General features: G+C 32.4%; 2 protein-coding genes across 4 annotated transcripts; both read left to right on the top strand.

Moving 5' to 3' along the window:
- Positions 1 to 2,746: 2,746 nt before the first annotated feature.
- Positions 2,747 to 9,696, top strand: LOC112518830. Of its 3 annotated transcripts, none has more exons than XM_025126592.1 (10): positions 2,747 to 2,987; positions 4,541 to 4,607; positions 5,517 to 5,770; positions 6,040 to 6,397; positions 6,548 to 7,216; positions 7,836 to 8,276; positions 8,436 to 8,630; positions 8,741 to 8,797; positions 9,300 to 9,362; positions 9,460 to 9,696. In XM_025126592.1, exons 1-10 carry the CDS (start codon positions 2,950 to 2,952, stop codon positions 9,547 to 9,549), a joined length of 2,232 nt encoding a protein of 743 aa, XP_024982360.1. In that variant the 5' UTR covers positions 2,747 to 2,949; the 3' UTR covers positions 9,550 to 9,696. The 3 variants fall into 3 exon arrangements, with proteins under 3 accessions (XP_024982360.1, XP_024982369.1, XP_024982351.1); XM_025126601.1 differs by lacking the exon at positions 2,747 to 2,987 and adding an exon at positions 4,163 to 4,218; XM_025126583.1 differs by lacking the exon at positions 2,747 to 2,987 and having other exon boundaries at positions 4,381 to 4,607.
- Positions 9,697 to 13,642: 3,946 nt separating this feature from the next.
- LOC112500908 (peamaclein-like) lies at positions 13,643 to 14,088 on the top strand. The gene is made up of 2 exons (XM_025104526.1): positions 13,643 to 13,748; positions 13,838 to 14,088. Exons 1-2 carry the CDS (start codon positions 13,649 to 13,651, stop codon positions 14,035 to 14,037), a joined length of 300 nt encoding a protein of 99 aa, XP_024960294.1. The 5' UTR covers positions 13,643 to 13,648; the 3' UTR covers positions 14,038 to 14,088.
- Positions 14,089 to 19,104: the final 5,016 nt, after the last annotated feature.

Raw genomic sequence — 19,104 nt, 5'->3', positions numbered from 1 at the left:
TTGATCACGAGTTGCTTTTGTAGAAACCATGGCCGGATTTGAGGAATTACACATGCACATAACGGCAAGGGTTTGAAGTGCAGTAAAAGCCAATCATAACCATTACTAAAATCGTTTAAAAAATGAATAAAACAGATAGACCATTCGACCTATCAATACAAAACGATTAATCCAACTTTTGTGTGTTAATTGCCATAAATATGACCATATGATTAAAGGAGAAGTGACCCCACTTGAAAATATGTTTTCTTTATGTTAAATGTGTGATCTCAAAATCTTATACGGATAATTGATCCCACTTTTGGTCAAAAGTTTTATCATCGTGTTTTTTAATATACTTAAACTTATAACGCATTATTAAATCATTAAATAATTTATGATACGTTTTTATGCTTTTCTAGATGATTGACCGTAAGATTATAAGAATGTCCGAAATCATTAAATATTTTTACTAAGTTAGAATAAATTATCGTCGTTTTCTTGTGAAAATACATCTGTCGCATCTCAACAACTAATGGACATAACGTCGAACTCAAACTTACTTATAAGAATAGAGACGTACACGTTAAATTTTTTTATGTACAATTATGTAGTAAATTTAAAGTTATATCTTAAATCATAACTTAAATAACATTATTTTTTTAAAATATGTTGTAGCTAATAATAATTTCTTGATGACAAAAAATTAATGCGGATAAACTAATAATACTATGTCTCTGAACGTGTAGGGGCTGTTTACCAAACACTTACCCGGTAAGTGTTTATCAAGTTATATTACCTTACTGATGAATATGGAAAGAACCAATAATCTTACCCGGTAAGAGCGAAGATAAGGACCTATAGTCTTATCTGGTAAGTGAGGACGATGATTTTTTACCACGGTAAACGCTTACCGGGTAAATTGTTGTATATGATATCGTTTCTTGGACTAAAATCTTACCCGGTAAGTAAGTGATAAGTATTGAATTTTGCCGATAAACTCTTACCAGAGTAAGCGTTTGGTAAACTGCCCCTTATTTGGTAAAAAGATGTGGTGACTTTTCTCAAATACAAGATAGGTCTCAAATTCAACCCCTCCCCACCCCTCCCTAGCCTCAACCGTTAAATGAGAAAATAAATGTCCATTTATTTTGGTGTCCTTGAAGGTGGGTTTTGTATGAGAGCAATTAAGATTATTGGTAATCAACTTTTTATTCAAATACTATGTTATTTTTACAAAATTCCATTGTTTAACTAAAAGGTATTTTACCGAGTTGGTAAACGATCCTAAGACTATTTGACTTTTTGGCAAAACAACGAGAAAAATTTCTAAACGAAGAAATGTTGTTGATCCTAATTAATATAATTTTTATTTACAAATAATTATATGAAATGTTTAATTAAATGTTACTAGTATTTGTCATGGACCACACCCACCAACTTCTTATGATTCTTTCAACTTATTTTATATGAAAACTTACTTTTACTTTGAAATTTTGGTTAAAAATATTAAATTGGATGATTATTAACATCAATTAATAAATTGTGTGTATTAAATAAATATGAAGGCATAACATGGTTCTTTAATAGTAGTAATTAATGGTGTGGGATCATTTCATTAATTCAATATAATTTTTTTTTTGTTTTAAATAAAAAGATACGATATTCACACATGTTTTAAATGATAAAATGGAAGGTGAACGATAAAAAGCAGAAATGATTACATTTAAACAGTGGGATCTCGATAGTTATTATGGATAGAGGGTGGAGGAGATACTAAATTATCAAGGGATGTTTTTTTTCTTGCCTTGGCTAAAATACCTGGCAAGCATCTATTTGAACGATTCATTATCTTATGTGGGAATATCAAAACAACATCCTATTCCAAAAAAATTCACCCGTCGTTGAGTTCTTGTTCACCGAGATGCAAGTTAGAACTTTTGAATGGATATCGATAAGATTAAAGAAGAGATCCATAGAGTAGGGACCATAGATCGACAAGTCACATCTTTTATCATTTAGCCTATCGATCGCGTTTGTGCATTTGTCACGCTATTAGCTATGCTTTTGTTGTCTTCTTTTTACGTCTCCGTTGTCTTTTTAGCCACGGTTTTTTTCGTCTTTGTCCTTTCTTTTTTACTGCACCTCTCGGTTGTACATTTAGATTGTCTTATTCTTTGTAGTTTTAGGATCTGTTTAGCAGTTGCTGAATAGTTTGGTATAAAATAAAAAAATAGTCAGAATGATTAAGAGACTCTTATGATACAATGCAAGAGGAAATATAATTGTTAAGAGTAAATGGTTAAGGGAAACACAAGATACAAAATCCTTCAGAATATTTTAAAACCATTAAAAAATAAACTTTTTATTTACTAAATAAAATTCACCTCTAACAATTTAAAAGATTATCTCTTAATAAAACTATGAATGGATAAGCAATATGAATAGGTAAACCAAACAACCTCTTGCTTATTATTAAAAAGAGAACTTATCATAAAAACCAAGCGTATTGAAGGAGGCAATAAAGCGTGACAACTACAAGTGGACCAGCAAATAATGCCAACCCCTATTTGGACCCACATCCACGTGCTATCTACTCTTGTTGGACCAAATCCATATATCTTATAAATTAATAATTAATAATTAATAATTAATAATTAATAAATCTAATAATATGCGTATAAATATATACATGACTTTTTTTTTAAATGTAGATTTGATTCTAATATTTGTTTTTATGGATTTATTTAATCTTTTAAACCACTTATCAAAACTGATGAATGAATAAACGATGCATCAGAGTTGATCTTCCCACGTGTATTCCGCAACAGACCACGTAGAGAAGAAGGGTTGTGTTTCCTTCTCGGAGATTCAGGCAGGTAGGACGACCTCAACTCGCTTCAGTAACAAATTTCATGTGAAGAAGAAGAAGAAGAAGAAGAAGTAGCAACAGCATAATCACAGCTAGCGATGTCTTCAACTCCACATATCTCCGTTTTACACACCAGGTTTGTATGCATGTGTGTAATGTTGACGTTCTTCTTGTTCTGTAATTTTTTATTCGGATTTCGTTTGATTTCTGATAGCGAGGGTAAAATTTTGTGCATTGTGATGCTTCTGTTCGTCCAAGTATACGAGTTTATTGATTGTGCAATTTCTGCTCCCGAGTTTGTTTACTGTTACTGGCGAACTCTTTGTGAAAAATCTCTAGGGCTCTAATATCAGAACAAATTGATGATAAGAAGAAGTTGACTTTGGATTTTATATACATATCCAAATTTCTCTGATGAAAATATCCTCTGATTTACCTTTTATTGATTAAGTTTTAATTTCTTACGTTTAGTAGATGAATGATGTATATTATCTGAGCTGACCAGTTTTTCTGCATAAAAGGTTTACCTGAAAGCTTCTAACTGAAAGTGCAGAGTTTGTAAACTATCATATCTTAGATTATAACGTCAAATGGAAAATAATGAGTTTCCTTTTCACCAAAATTGCTGTTTACAGAGGATAAACTGTACTTCCATGGGAAGATATACGATTTAGCTTTAGGAGATTGAACGCATTAAATTTTGAAGATACTGCACAAATTTCGAGCCATCATTTTGGTGAACTTCAATTTAGTTTTTGCTTTCCTTTTGATAGTTGTTGTGTTAAGTAGGTGAATGATTTGCTCTTTAGAATAATCGAAGCAGAGAATTAATGATTAATAAACAACCTTCCTTTGGTCTTTCTGGGCCTCAAAACTCAAAATTTTATCTGGTATTGGGGAACGCAGGGAGTGCCATCTCTTCCCAGGTCCTTGTAAGGAAACCACAACCCATCATTTTATCCAATGAATTTCCTCGTTAGCAACCGATTTGGAGGGGCATGTAACGAATGTTGGTGATTTTAGTGTCATCAAGCCATTTAGTATGATCGGGATTAATGTGAGACAAGCTGAAATCAGACTTAGCTATAATTCGAGCCCGGGGGGTGCGAAGTGCATGCTTGGATAAGTTAAGTTGATCTCGGGCACGCAGGGGTCCGGGGGCAGCGCATCTAGTGGGGTTACAAGGGGCATCTCCCCTGGCGGCGGTCCGAAAATTCATCCGTATGCAAGAAATGGATCCAAACTCCTGAACAGTCGCGTCTGTTAAGAACAGACACGACTCCCGCCAAAATAACCGACTTAACCGCCGGTGGCTATATAAATAAGATTTCGATTTGATAATTGCAGGGTTGAGAATCTTGTTTAAGGTACATAAACAAGCAAGGAATTCTGTGTTTTTGATCTTGGATTTTGCCTAAAATCCATATCGTTGTTTTTGGATTATCCCAAATCTGATTTTGTGGTACCCCATGCTATAGGGTCGAAATCACAGATTTGGAAAGTGTTTTATACACGATCCTTGAATTATCCAAGTATTTTTGATATTTTGTTTCCAAAATCTAACAGGGAAGACCTTTGTTGTTGTTGTTGGATTCGATTTAATGTGCCGTATGGAAAGATTAACACAATGATTTTGAAAAGTGCTGCTTCTTCCTTTACCTTGCAACTTATCTTTTATGGGTGCTATAGGTACTTGGAAATCTGCCAGGTGCATGAGGTGCAACCTAGCTCGGCTGTTCTATCATGGTTGAAGAAGGTCATATTTCGTGCAAGACTCTTTTTATCTTCACTGTCCCTATATTTTGTTCTTTTTTCCTTCTAATAATGGCATGCAAAAGTATTATAGATATGAGTTACTTGAATTACTTTATTTATTTGCCACATTTGAAGAGATATCGTTTATGATTAAGGCTTACATGTTTAAAGGTCAGGTCCAAACCGTTCTTTCCAATTTAATTATTTATGAAGCCTAATCTATGTAAGGGCCATGAACGGACCCAATGTAGAGCAGACGGTGGCCCGTGCCACCGTATTATTCATTGGTCGTAGCGTAAAGATTCTAGGATCGTGAAAAGTGCCAACGTATTAATTTGTTGCGTTCCACCGTATATATTTTGGAACTACAATGAGAACACAAGCTTTTCTTGGTAGAGTTGGTTTACCTAGACCTGAGTTCGAATCCTGTTAGTGTCATTTTCTTAGTTTTTAACTTTTAATTTCAGATCTATTATGTTTCTGAAAAACGTTATGCAGTAAAAGACTTTTGAACACGGGACCTCACATATGAAAAGCAATGAACTAACCAACACATCAAAGATGATTTTTGAAATGGTGCCACCGTTTGAAAAAATATATGGGTCCGTCACTGGTAAGGGCAACCTTGCAATCCTTGGCTTTGTGAAGTTCGCTAGGGAAGTCTTCCCATACAGCCTTTCTGTTGCATTTTTGCATAGAAGTTGTTTCCAACTCAAACTTGTGATCTTCCAATCACAAGGAGTAATCTTAGCAGTTTAATATATCTGTAAGAATAAAATCATCTTTCTCGTATGCTTGTAGATGCTATACTTTGTTACTTACTGAGAATGTACCTTGAGATAGTTTTTAGGCTGGTGACATAGTTTCTGATTCCTAACATTTTTCTTTCCTTCATATTGTACAATGCCAGGCCATGGTTCAGAAGGTCACGTGCCAAAAATGTACAATAGTGATTGTACTGGACCAACTTAAAACTGCTGATTTGTTTCCCCTCATCGATCTTTTCCGTTCAAATGAGTCGGACGCACTTGACACTGTTGACTTGCTTCATGAATCCAGCGGTGGCTTGAACGAATATCCTGTGTTGTCATTGATGCATGCAATCAGCACAAGGCTTCATGTAGTTGATATCCGGGATATGCCATTAAAGGAGGATGTCTTGAGGTCTATTTCGTGGCTTCCATCAGATTGATCATAAACTTCATACTCATATTCGTCACAGGTGTCATTTGCAATCACAATGTCACTCTCCATCCCCTTAATACCAAAGAAAAATGGGAGAGGGACACAATATGCATAATACTATTAATTACCATCAAAAGGAGCATTATTAAAAGCTTAGATGTGTACCATGATTAAGAAATGGTTACTGTGTCATTTTTATTCCTAGAAGTTAAGTGGTTTTTTATGCCATGTATGGCTAATGTTTTCAGGGATCTTTTTGAGACTGGTCTGGACTGCCGAATTTTGAACATAAGGTCCACCGATATTCAAAAGCTCAACATGGCCGGGAGATTTATGCATATGCACACCCTTAATCTTGATTTTTGCACCTCACTTAGTAGCATGGAGAAGGACTGCTTCACTTACATGCCTAATCTGGTGCGACTTTCGATGTGCGCGACAAGAGTGGCTAATCTGTGGACTACCGCTGCTGCCTTGTCGAAACTTCCTTCATTGCTGGAACTACGATTTCAAAACTGTTTGTGTTGCAAGGACACTGCCCCATGCCATTTGAAAGATTTCTATGATAATAACACCACCAAAGCTTCAAGTAATATGCTAAATGAGGTCAGAACTTCCACATCTAACTGTTAAAATTTTATTATCTAGAATTTGTTGATATATTCATTTGGAACATTAGCATCATATCTTGAGATTTAAGTCAAATGAGGGATATATTCCACTCCATCTTGTTAACGAGTTCATGATCTGTTCCAGGTTTCTTTTGGTAAATTGCATGTTCATGAACAGGACACTTCTCCAGAGGGCGTGGTTAATATTGGCTTGGCACATGCTTCTACTGTTTCAAAAAAGTACAACTCACATCATCCTTCACCCATCTGCTTTCAGAAACATTATCGAGAATATATGATTGCTTCATTGCCACGATTAGGAGTCTTGGACAATTGCCGCATTGGAAAATTTGATAGAGGAAGAGCTAAAACTGTCTTCTCAAGATACTATGAGTTATTACCAAATAAACGACAGCACAAAGAGAGCATCCTTAGTGTATTGCATATGCGCGAAACAGGAACAAGTAGTGTGCGCAGCCAAAAATCCTTGAGGTCCAAGGGTCCATCACTACATAAAAAGAGTCAAAGTTTCTACTCGAGGTCTCTCTGTGCTGCTAAACTTGGTTCATCTGCATGGCCTGTTTTACATCCAATATCTAATATTAGCCAATTACCAAAAGAAGAGGGCAAGATCCTTCGACCAAGGCAGTTCGAGTATCACCAAACTGATCCCAGCCTAATGGCTTTTGGGACTCTAGAAGGGGAAGTAGTTGTCATCAACCATGAGACAGGGAATTTGGTTAGTTATGTGCCATCCTTTGATACACATAAGAGCGTTCTGGGGCTCTGTTGGCTTAAGAGATACCCATCCAAGGTACTTTTTATACTCGAACAATAAGCATATTTCTTAGAGCAGCTCTGTTTTGTTCCTTTGCATACTTATTTTGGTTTTATTCTAAATTATTGAGAAGGGATCTAGGTTAGCTGTAGTTTTCCTTGACATGCAAAAAACTATACCGAGTCCCCATATTGGCCAACATTTTTTTTGAAGTATATAATATTTTATATATGGCAAATAAAACTCACACACACTCCTCACATTTGGTGAGGTTTGCACTCTTGACCTCCAGGAAGGTTGGGTTCTGCCGCTGGTCCAATGACCCTTTGGTCCATATTGGCCAACATGCTGAATACACTTGATCGCTAAAATTTATAAGCATTTATGCATGCATATCTTGTGATTCCTAAACAATGATTGGAACTACTTGATGGTATTTGGCACGTGCCTAGTTTCCTTGATCTGATTGTTACAAGCATCTATGCTTGTATATGTTCTACTACATACCAAAACTGTGGTCAGCATATTTTGCTCGAAGTTTGTATGTTTCTCTTCTTGTTCTTTTATCATTAGTCAAAAATTCCACTTGATTATTTCACTCGGGGCTTCTATCTATCTAGCATTAATTATACAAACTTTCTGCTGCGACAAACAGCTTGTTGTTGGTTATGACAACGGATCCTTGAGATTGTACGACATAAACGACACACTTCCAGGAGTTGCAGATAGCTATTGCAGTTCTACTAGTGTGGGTTTTGATGACTTTCAGCACTTGACTTCAGTTCATGTCAATGCAACAGACGATCAGATTCTTACAAGTGGTTACTCGAAGAAAGTTGCTGTTTATGATATCTCCACTGGCAAGCGCTTATATTTGTTCAGCGATATGCATCGAGAACCCATCAACGTGGCCAAGTTTGCACATCATTCTCCCTCCCTCTTTGTTACTTCATCATTTGATCATGATGTCAAGATGTGGGACTTGAGAAGAAAACCTGTAAACCCATGCTACACGGCTTCAAGTTCAAGTGGAAACGTGATGGTTTGCTTCTCTCCTGATGACCTTTATTTGCTTGCATCAGCTGTGGACAATGAGGTATTTCGATTTGGTCTGTATAATGACTAAATCTAGGATGGTCCTGATACCTTGTAATTTTAACAACATTTGGGATCTTTTCAGAAAGCCAAATGCTTAGATATATCTATAATATTTATTAGATGTCTTTGGTCCAAGCCTAATGGCTGTTGGTGGCAGGTTAAACAACTTCTGGCTGTAGATGGGAGGCTTCATACAAATTTCGATATAGCTCCTACAGGAAATGCTCAAAATTACACTCGCTCATATTATATGAACGGAAGAGACTATATAATTAGTGGGAGTTGTGATGAACCTGTTGTTCGTGTTTGTTGTGCTCAATCTGGAAGGCGACTGAGGGATATATACTTGGAGGTATGTATCTTTTCAGATGCTTCAGCTTTACTGATACTTTGTTATTCTCTTGAACACCATGGTAGTCGAGATTACGTTCGCTCGTTTGAATTTGGTCCCTGTTATTTCAGGGTCAGAACGCAAGAAGCCTGATGTTTGTGCAGTCTCTAAGAGGAGATCCTTTTAGAGTAAGCTTTTATTTATTTTAATCTGAAATGAAAGGTGGCCTACCAAGTACCTAGGCATGAACACAAGCACATGAGCACAACTATGAGCATCATTGTGTTGGCTCTCCGTTTACCAACACAAATTGGGTAAACCCTAACCGAGTAAGGGTGTGGTCTGGATAAGCATGGACTGAAAATGGTTGTTTACCAAGTGTCTTGGTAAGCACGGACCGGTCAGAAAACAACCCCTTATGTAATTACTTGGTCAGCATATTTGAGGGTCAGTGTGTGTTGGTAAACATCATCCCTTCTTACCGGTGTAAGAGGTGGTCGTGGTCAGCATGTTCTAATAGAAACATGTCTGGTTTTAACAGCTTAGGAGTGATGAAAACACCTTTAAATTCACAGAATACAATAACTTAGCTGAACATGAAAAGACATGAATTGAAGTATTATTTCTATGTATCTAGATAATGCTTAGCATGGGTATGAGAATGAATGTATGTATCTTTGTTGTGTTCAGCATTTTCACATGGCCATCCTAGCAGCATATGTGCGTCCTAGCTCTAAATGGGAGATCATCAAGGTGATTGATTTGATCCATCATCGTTTCTTTTCTTTCGTACTCATTGAATAATATGTTGCTGAAAACCTAAACTCCATGATGATATGAATAAATGCAGGTCAATTTGCTATCCTCAGGACCCTACTCCTCTAAATATCATAAAGGTCAACATCTCTGCCCTTCCTATAGACTTGGCACTCAGATGTAAATCCTTTCCCCTTAACCAAATCCGATGGTGTTAATCGGTGTGTGTGTGTGTGTATATATATATATAATACGAACTCCAGGTAATCTCTCTGTATATATGTATGAGGAATTCCAGTTTTCTATGGTACATGTGTATGATTTACTGGTTTGTTTCGTTTATTACTTCATCATTTGTTGAATGTTGGACAATCTTAAGAACCAGCTTGAATCAGCAGATTAGAAACAAGTGTTTGAAGCCAAAAGTGATTAAACAAGACTACTTTCAACAGCTATGGTATTTTAGTAATTTTTAGTAATTTTGGAGATTTAGAAAAAGTTTGCTTCAACAATTATGTCAAGCTCTTTTTTAAAATAGAGAAAGGAAAAGGAGAGAGAACGGGGAAATCTCCCAATTCGGAAAGAGTTTCTGAAAATATAACATATATGTTGGAGATGTACTAATAGAGTGTGTGCCTCTGCCTCGGGTAAGAAAGTTACATTCAAGTCCCTGGTCTTCTATAAAATTGCATTTATTTGTATTGTAATGATTATTAATGCAAATACAGCCCTATGTTGGCACAGAATCTTCAGCATTCCATTTTAGATCTTTCTTTTGAATATCACACGGGCGCTAAGTTTCTTCTTTATTAAAAAACACAAGTAAATTTCATATAGAAGGTTAAACCGGTAATCTAAATTTTTTTTCCATTCAGAACATTTACCAAACAACTGTTTTTCATTGTACACTAATCATATCGAGTCTATCATTTAGACCATTAATTATTTAATCATTCTTCACCAAATCATTTAACATATATCAAACAACCCCTAAGTCATAATATTTGTTGGCGAGATTACAACCTGTGAAGCATTCAAAACAACTGATATTGTTTTGTTTGGTCCCGACTTGTGTAATTTAGTAAACCCTCCATTGTTATCTTGTAATCATTAACCATTTGCGGTAGTTTAGCTGTTGAGGTTTCGGGTTAGCTTATCATTGGTTCATAAGTTCAAGCCGTCTCAAAACCGTTAACAATGTGTGACTCAGGTTGCCATAGGATTAGTTGAGGTGCGTATAAGCTGGTCCAGTCGTCCATACATCTATGGTTTACCGGAATATCTTATAAAAATTGCTGATAACTAAATTTAAAAAAGAAAAATAGTAAAAAAAACGTCATATTTCTACAGATAAATTTAAAATAAAGCAGTGCATTGTATTTTTGGAGTAAATGTTATGGTTGTTTTTATTATCAAAATGTTGGGGAAAAGGTACGAGACAGGTTGTATTATATGCATTACAGGTTGTATGGAATGCAAGTTTCAAGAGCAGTGATGGAGGAAATGAACCAAACTAGAAGATAGAGACAGAGTGACAGGCTGTATTGTTTGCAAATAATTGTTGCTCATAATTAGTAGTAAATCATTAATGAACGCTGCATTCCAACTCTTTTTACTTCTAATTTATTTCTATCAAATAATTTACGTCTTTATTTAAAAAAAACGAACGGATCTGGTAGGATTTCCAAGAAATTCTTCGATTTCTTCGGAAGCGGATGACTAGTCCTCTGTTTCTCACGTTCCGTGAATAGCCGGGACATTGAGGAATATCCAGAAAGGCATTTCGGGAATCGGGTTGATTCTATCTCTGTTCCTTCCGTTTGAAGAAAGGAAGGATCGCAAAACATCGGTCTTTCTTTTAGTTGTTGAATCTCTCTCTAATTGATCAATGTGTGATATTCCGAATCCTCGTTGCTAATGGAATCAAGTGTTTTAACGGGTATTTGTCCCTTTTTTAAAAAAAAAAAATCAATGTACTTATAGTTGCATTTTTTAACGAGTCGTATCGTTATTTTTTAATGAGTTTAGTCGTTGTGGTTATAGTTTTTTAATAGGTCCAGTCCTAAATAAACCAATGAATTGGGTTCGGACCTAACTTGTTGTAAAAATACAATCACAAGGATTGAATTTTTTAAAAAAAAGCGACAAGGACCGTGAAAAACATATAACTGCAAGGACAAAACATGTAATTTACTCTAATTTAAAATTTTAGGGCCATGTTATATGCAGCTATTTAAGTAAGAATCAGATTAAATCATGCATTAAAAATGTAAAAACAAGTCTAGATACTGATGTGTGTAAGAAGAAAATTAACAGATAAATATACATTTAATAATATATAGATGTGCATTTAAACAATCCTTATATTTAATATAAAACATAGGTGTTTGGAGCTTTTTTCTAGTAGAATCTCTCAAATAAAGATTTTTGAAATTTTCTTTTAATTTCTTTTTTGTTTAAACAGGATCCTAAAACATTTTCTCAGGTCAAGAAAAGAGGATGAAAGATGAATTTTGAAGAAGAAAAAATAGGGGTGTCCCGAAAAATCATTGTACCGTTCAAACAGGTCAAACCAAGTCAAACAAGATTGTTTTTGATGGTTTAAACAGTCTGACAGTTCGGTCTGATCTGAAAGGTAGTCAAACCATTCAGTCCGGTCCGTTCTATGGTTTGAACGTTTTTTTAAGAGGGTCTAGACCGAACCGACCACCAAAAAATTACATATATATTAATTATATTTAGTTTTCATGTTATAGGCTCGTATTAATGACACAATAAAAAAAATTCGTCCAAAACATTATGTTTTTAGTTTTCATTTCTTAATTTACCACATCATCTAAATTGGCAAAATCAAAATTCTGTCAAAAATCAAATCCAAAATTTCAAATCGTCATTAAACTTGCTCAATATTTGTCCAAAACTTCAACATTGTTAGTGGATTTTTTTTAACATTTTAAAACTTAGCTCAATGTTTTTTAGATATAAATTAGATAGATGTATCTTTTATAATTCAATGTTCTATTTTTAATAATGTATATTGGCAAAATTTTCGTTTTGAATATATATGTTATGTTCTTTGAGTTTAAATCTCATAAGAGGCTAAAAACGTCTAAACCGGTCAGACCAAACCGTCTTTTAAAAAAAATTCCCTAAATCATCATTATGGTTTTAGCTTGTGGTTAAGAGGGTTAAACCGTTCAAATCGAACCGCAAACGCCCCTATCCAAAGATTATCCTAAACAAAAAACTTTCTGTAAAATGTACATGAAAAAAATACGAAAGAGAATATAAAAAAATCTCTTAATATTTTTGCAAAAGAATTTCAAACCTGAAAACACTCTTTCTATTTTCTATTTTTCGACATCAACATATATTTAAAATTTTAATATTTTATATAAATTATGTTTAAAATTATCATTTTATTAAAAAACTTGCTTAAAATTTATCATTTTGTATAACTTTTTTAGAATCTGTTACATATTAAGTGTATTAAATATTTTTGAAAATTTCATGTTAAAAATACTCGTATAGTAACAATATAAAGTAAAATTTGTTTTTAGTCCTTGTGGCTTGTTAAATATTAAGATTTTCGTTCTTATGGTTTAGAAATTAAATGATTTGTCATTTCTTACTATTTTCATTCTTATTATTTACAATTTATTGTTAATTTGGTCTATCTGGTTTACAATTTTTTGTTTTTTCTGTCCATTGTCTTGGGGATAGGCGAGTTGTCCGGGAGACAAAATAGCAATTAAGTGCAAACCATAGAAACGAGAACCATAATTTTTAAACTATAGAGACAAAAATTGCATTTTTTAACAAACTACAAAGACTGAAAAACGTAATTTACTCTAAAATATATGTGTAGAATGTTGTAATTTGAACTGATGAATCAACTCAATGTATCAAGAATGTAAAAGGAATATAATATTAGAATGCAGATCATTTACAAACCCAATAATTAGTACAAATCGATCTCAACCATATATCTAGTCTAATGAAATATCTCGATTGTTTTATAATATAAAGTGTTGATCACAGTAAATTAATACTGATAATCTTTCACAAATATCTAAATCCATAATAAATTAATTATGTCATTTTTTTAAATATCAAATAATTAATTTATATAATTTATATTAATGATTGAATTCAGAAATGAAATAATCTCTACAATTTAATATATCCTTGTGAAACGCACATGGATCACCGTCACCCACCGTCACCGACTACCGCTATAAATACCTGCTCAATCTCCCATCGCCGTAACAACCATCGACAAGATGAAACTTGTTCCATTTGCAGCAGCTCTGCTGATTGTCACTTTGCTCTTCATCACTTCCTTCTCCGCCACCGCCGTATTATCCCCAGCCCCAGCTCCAAGTAATCAATTCCATCCATTTTCTTCTTAATTAATTAATTAATTAATTTCTAAGTTTTGTTATTTGATTTGATTTGAAATGGATGATCAGGTGGATTTGGATTTGAATGCGATGCGAAATGCGCGTATCGATGTTCGAGATCTGGTTGGAAAGACCAGTGCCTGAAGTATTGCGGGATCTGTTGCGGCAAATGCAAGGGTTGCGTGCCTTCTGGTCCATACGCCGATAAGGCTCAGTGTCCTAGCTACCGTGATCTCAAGAACCCCAAGGGCAGAGACAAGTGCCCTTAACTACACTGCACCGTTTTAATTCATTACTAAATCTATTGCTTTCTAATCTTGATTTTGTCAGATTATGGTTTTATTTTCAGTGTTTTTCGAGCACGTAACCAATAAAAAACCAACAACTTTGTTTAAAACATAAGAGCTTCTGAAGCAAACAACAAATAATAACTACGTTGGAGCAAGAGACCAATAACCAAAGCAAACATTCATTTTAATGTTTTATTACAAGAACATTTCAATGTGTAGGTGCATATCCACAAAATCTTACAAACACCATCTAATCTAGAGATGCCAACAAAATTTGAAACCGATGGTGAAAACCGAAACTTTTGGCTCGGGTTCAAGGACGGAGATTACCGGCCCAATATGTGTATGTATATTAATTTTAATTTATATACATACACACACATATATAGCTACAAAGTACAAGCCATCTTCAATGGACGAGTTAAAGTGCAAAAATAGCTACTAACCATCTTCAACCAATGAACTAAAATGCATTCACATAATTACAAACCATCCTCAATTAATGAGCTACCATATATTAAAATATCTACAAAAAAACCATCTTCAATCAATAAGCTAAAAAATTGATCAATAAGCTAAAAAATTGATCAATAAGCTAAAATTTAGTAAAATAGTTACGAGCCATCTTGTAAAGTGCTGAATAGATATAAAAAGAAGCTAGTAAAAGTGCTTATTGAAAAAATAGCACATGCACAATAGAGAAAGATGGACCACATTTTAACACAAACAAAACAAATACTTGAAAAAATTGATCAATAAGCTTTGTTTGTTTTTCATAAAAAAGCTCTTATCAACCTCTTATATCTGATTCGTTAAGAGACAGGGTTATTCAAATTATTATTTTTTTTCAATTTTTCAGAGGCATTTATGTCTTATTTTCCTCTTATTTGATAAGAGGTAAACCAACTTCTTATTTGCCTCTTATTGTTCTTCAAATCATCAACAACGGCGTTTCTCAATCGATTAACCTTGATCGATCATTTCTCTCAATCAATCCTCACCTCTTTCAATTAATATATTTTAACATGATGCAAATGTGCTAAACACCGTTAATGACATATTTTCGTTTAAATGAATGTTAACTATATAATTTAGATGTAAGTTTCATAATGATGATAAATAAATATGTGAAATTGTATAAAATTATCTATAAATTCAACACTATAATTTTTAGTAAGTAAAATACACAATTTAAACAAATTCATATGTTTATCAATTTACAAAAACTAAATGTAGGATCATATAAGTTTAACATTATATTTGAAAGTTACTAAAACTAAATAATATACTAAAAATGATTATAATTAAATTTAAATAGATTATGAGAACACAAATTTAACTAATTAATATACACAAAAAGATATTATAGTTAAATAAAATATAAAAATATAATTTTAATTATTGTACTTAAGCTAATTAAAGTATACAAAATAATTATAGTTAAATAATAAATATATGTCATGTATGTAAGATATATAGTTAAATTAAGGGTAACATTAGAAAATTAGTAATTTCAAATTAAATTTTTAAATAAAAGTTATTGTGGGTATTTTGTAAATTTTCTCTCTCCTCTCAACTCTCATTTAAAAAATAAAACTCAACCTAACAAGTAACTTAATACACTATGAACACCAAGTAACTTAACAATTATCACCAAATAATACATTGTGATAATCTTGTGAACACAAAAGACACCAGAAACAAAAAACCAAAAAAACTGTAGATCCCTATAAAACGCTGGTGTAAGGACTTGAATACACACTATGACGAAATAAATCAAATGTGAACACATACCAAGCATCTTTGGTGAACCAAGAACAAAAAACCTACAGTATCACGATATGAACCACTATCAAATATATTATTTCAATTAAACATTGTGATTGTTTATTTTTATACACCTTATGAACACAACATGATACAACGCCGCCAAAAAAAAACTGTAAATTCCAAATAAAAATGATGTTATTTTTTATTTAAACCTCTTGAAATTATTTAAAAATAAATAAAATTGGTGAAGGGTTGTTGAGCATTTAATAAAATTATAAATGATGGGAAATATATTAATTATAGATGTTCACGAATGTGGTTGATGGGTTGGTCATATTATATATTTATTTTATGTCCGCTTTTGAATTTCCAAACACCATAAATTCGTCATCAATAAATGAACGCGGAAACGAACGCGGTCACACTCTAAGTCCACTCCTAACTCCTTTCCGTCTATGTTTTTAACATTAGAAATCTACTTGGACAATACACCGTGATATACCGATTCAAATGTTTTTTTTTTGTCTCAGTTGATGTTATAATATGATTTTATGTGGTTTTGAAAAAACAATAATATTTTTATAAATACATCATAAAAATATTGAAAGAAAAATATTGATATGAGTATCAAACTAATTATTTAAAATTTCTCGTTTTCTTTGGATTTCTTTAATTCTTTTTTTTATTTTTGATTTAATAATATATTTTTCTATAAAAATAATAATTAAGTTTTTTTATTAGAAGTCAATTATTATTTTAATTATATTTTAGATTTTTTATATTTAAAATGAGATATTTATTCTCTAGTTAATTATGTTTATTTACAGTTAGTTGTACGAATTCAAACATGAAGTTTTAATAAGTTGTATTTACGCACAATTTATTTATAATCTTGAATTTTAAGTAATATGTATAAATAAACAGTATTTCATATATAAAAAATTATTTTTAATAATTTTTGTCAAATCCTTTATAATATACTATTAAAAATATTTAATTCAAATTTTAATTAAAAAAATAAAAGGGAACACTTTTTGTGAATCACAATTTATATTATAAAGAATCTTGAAGATAATATTTAATCAATATTTATATATTTATTTTAAACATTTTCTTACTATTTTCCTTTCACACAACTTATTTCTTTTACATAATATATCAGTTTAATTTTTTGTGCTGTTTAATTCAGTTGGTAAAAAGATGTTATGATTTTGTCAAATACAAAACAGGTCTCGGGTTCAATCCTAAGCTTTGCATTAGCCTCACCATTAAGTGAGCCAAAACGTGTCCCTTTCCATTAATGTCATTGAAAGCGAGTTTTGTATGAGACCGATTGTGGTTGTTTTTAATCAACTCTTTTGTTCAAATTTATTATTTTGATAAAAAGGAAATTCCTTAAAATAATTGATTGCGAAAAGGACAGGGGAGTTGTTGGACCGTACGTTGTTTAATAAGATCCATGTGGAAAATTGAACGACATTTTCTCATCCATTCTCGCTATAAATACAACCTCCCTACAAACACAACACAACATCATGAAAACCCTCTTTCCATTTGCTTTTCTGCTTATTGCAGCTCTCCTCCTAATCTCCTCCGGTGCTGCCACTTCTCCGGCGCCATCTCCGGCACCATCTCAGAGTAATCCATCACCACTCTAATTAATTAATTAATTAATCGGTTTATATAACGTTTAATTAAGTCGTTGCTTGATCAATTAAATTAGGTGCAGGTACGTTTGGATGCGATAACAAATGTGCGAATCGATGTGCGAATGCGGGTTACAAAGAAAGATGTCTCAAATACTGCGGGATTTGCTGCGGGAAATGCAAGGGTTGCGTTCCATCCACTCCTTACGCACCCAAGTCTCAGTGCCCTTGCTATCAAAAGCTTAAAAACTCCAAAGGCACAGACAAGTGTCCTTAATTCAGTTTGATATCATTTCAATTATATATATATATATATATATATATATATGTTGATTTGGTTTAAAATTAGTGTGTGATTTTGGTTAATTTTATATGATATTGTAATTTGTGATACCTATATAATTTTATTATATGAAAAAGAGTTTTCGTGTGTGATTTTGAGAAAATTCTCTCGATCAATTTATTTTTAGATATTGTTTATAATCAAGCAAACGAGTTTTCTAATCAATAATTGTGTATGTGATTATGAGACTCTAAAAGATCATAAGAGCTTATTCAATAAGACTCTAAAATGGAGAAAATAGGACTTTTGTTTTTTATTTTGTTCCAAGAGATTTTCTACATAACCTAATTTTAGAGAATTCTCGAATACTTGATATGTAGAGAGATAAATTAGTTTTATTTATTTATTTTCATGAATGAAATTTAATTATTATTATTTTATATAATTATTTTTTAAAAGATGTATTAAAATGATGAATTTATAGAATGTCATCAATAATATAATAAATGTTGAAAAATTTAAAATAAAGAATTTATTATAGTTAAATTTAATTATTTTTAAAAAGATTTTAACTTTTATTTATTGATTTTTTTAAAAAATTGTAAAAAAATCTATTAAAAATACCGTAAAGTGATACGTCCTTTTATATATGTTGGGTAACTCACAAGATCACACCCCCCTCAAACCACATCATGACTCCAAACAAACAAATGTCACATGGACCGGTCCAAATTAATGGAATTTATTAGTTTGTATTTTATAGAATATTTAGTTATCTAATTTTAGGAGTTTTAATCGATTAGTATTTCATTAAATTTCGTATGACTCAAGTTTTTCATATTATTAGACTGTCTGTATGATTTAAGATAAGTTATAGTTCAGTTATTATGCTCAGTAAATAAATTAAATACTAGAAATAACTATTTTAATTATCCATATATCTTCTCTTCCTTTCCTCGTTCTCTGTGGCCTCTTCGCCTTCTTGCTGACTCGACGGTCGAGCCTCCCTCCTCATACGTGACACACACACAAACAATTAATAGGAAAATGTTTAAGTTTTCGTTATCTTTAATAGATTTTTTAAAATTCTTTTAAAATGAAGAATAAATTATATCAGATTATCTATTTTAAAGATTATATTATTAAAATATATTTTTTATCTGATGAAATATTATTTTTCTTTCTAAATATTTATTTTCAAAGTTTCATTATGGTGTAAATATTTTAAATAATATTTCCTTTTCATTGTAATCATTTCTTGGGGTGTTCTCTAAATTTGAAGATTTTTACACTCTCTCCGACTTTCTCCATTTTGGAGAAACGTTTTGAAAAACCCGTCGTAGCAAA

Source organism: Cynara cardunculus, assembly GCF_001531365.2.
Source record: "Cynara cardunculus var. scolymus isolate 2C chromosome LG 1, CcrdV1, whole genome shotgun sequence".
Lineage (NCBI taxonomy): Eukaryota > Viridiplantae > Streptophyta > Magnoliopsida > Asterales > Asteraceae > Cynara > Cynara cardunculus.
Note: the sequence above shows the minus strand (reverse complement) of the source record. Positions and strands in the feature narration are given on the sequence as shown.

What these genes read in the sequence shown, in the direction of transcription:
- LOC112500908 (XM_025104526.1), top strand. Translation starts at nt 13,649, where the DNA reads ATGAAACTTGTTCCATTTGCAGCAGCTCTGCTGATTGTCACTTTGCTC. An exon ending in ATCCCCAGCCCCAGCTCCAA is followed by an intron (nt 13,749 to 13,837) that starts GTAATCAATTCC and finishes ATGGATGATCAG; the next exon opens with GTGGATTTGGATTTGAATGC.
- LOC112518830 (XM_025126583.1), top strand. Translation starts at nt 4,479, where the DNA reads ATGATTTTGAAAAGTGCTGCTTCTTCCTTTACCTTGCAACTTATCTTT. An exon ending in CAAGTAATATGCTAAATGAG is followed by an intron (nt 6,398 to 6,547) that starts GTCAGAACTTCC and finishes GATCTGTTCCAG; the next exon opens with GTTTCTTTTGGTAAATTGCA. An exon ending in TTAAGAGATACCCATCCAAG is followed by an intron (nt 7,217 to 7,835) that starts GTACTTTTTATA and finishes TGCGACAAACAG; the next exon opens with CTTGTTGTTGGTTATGACAA.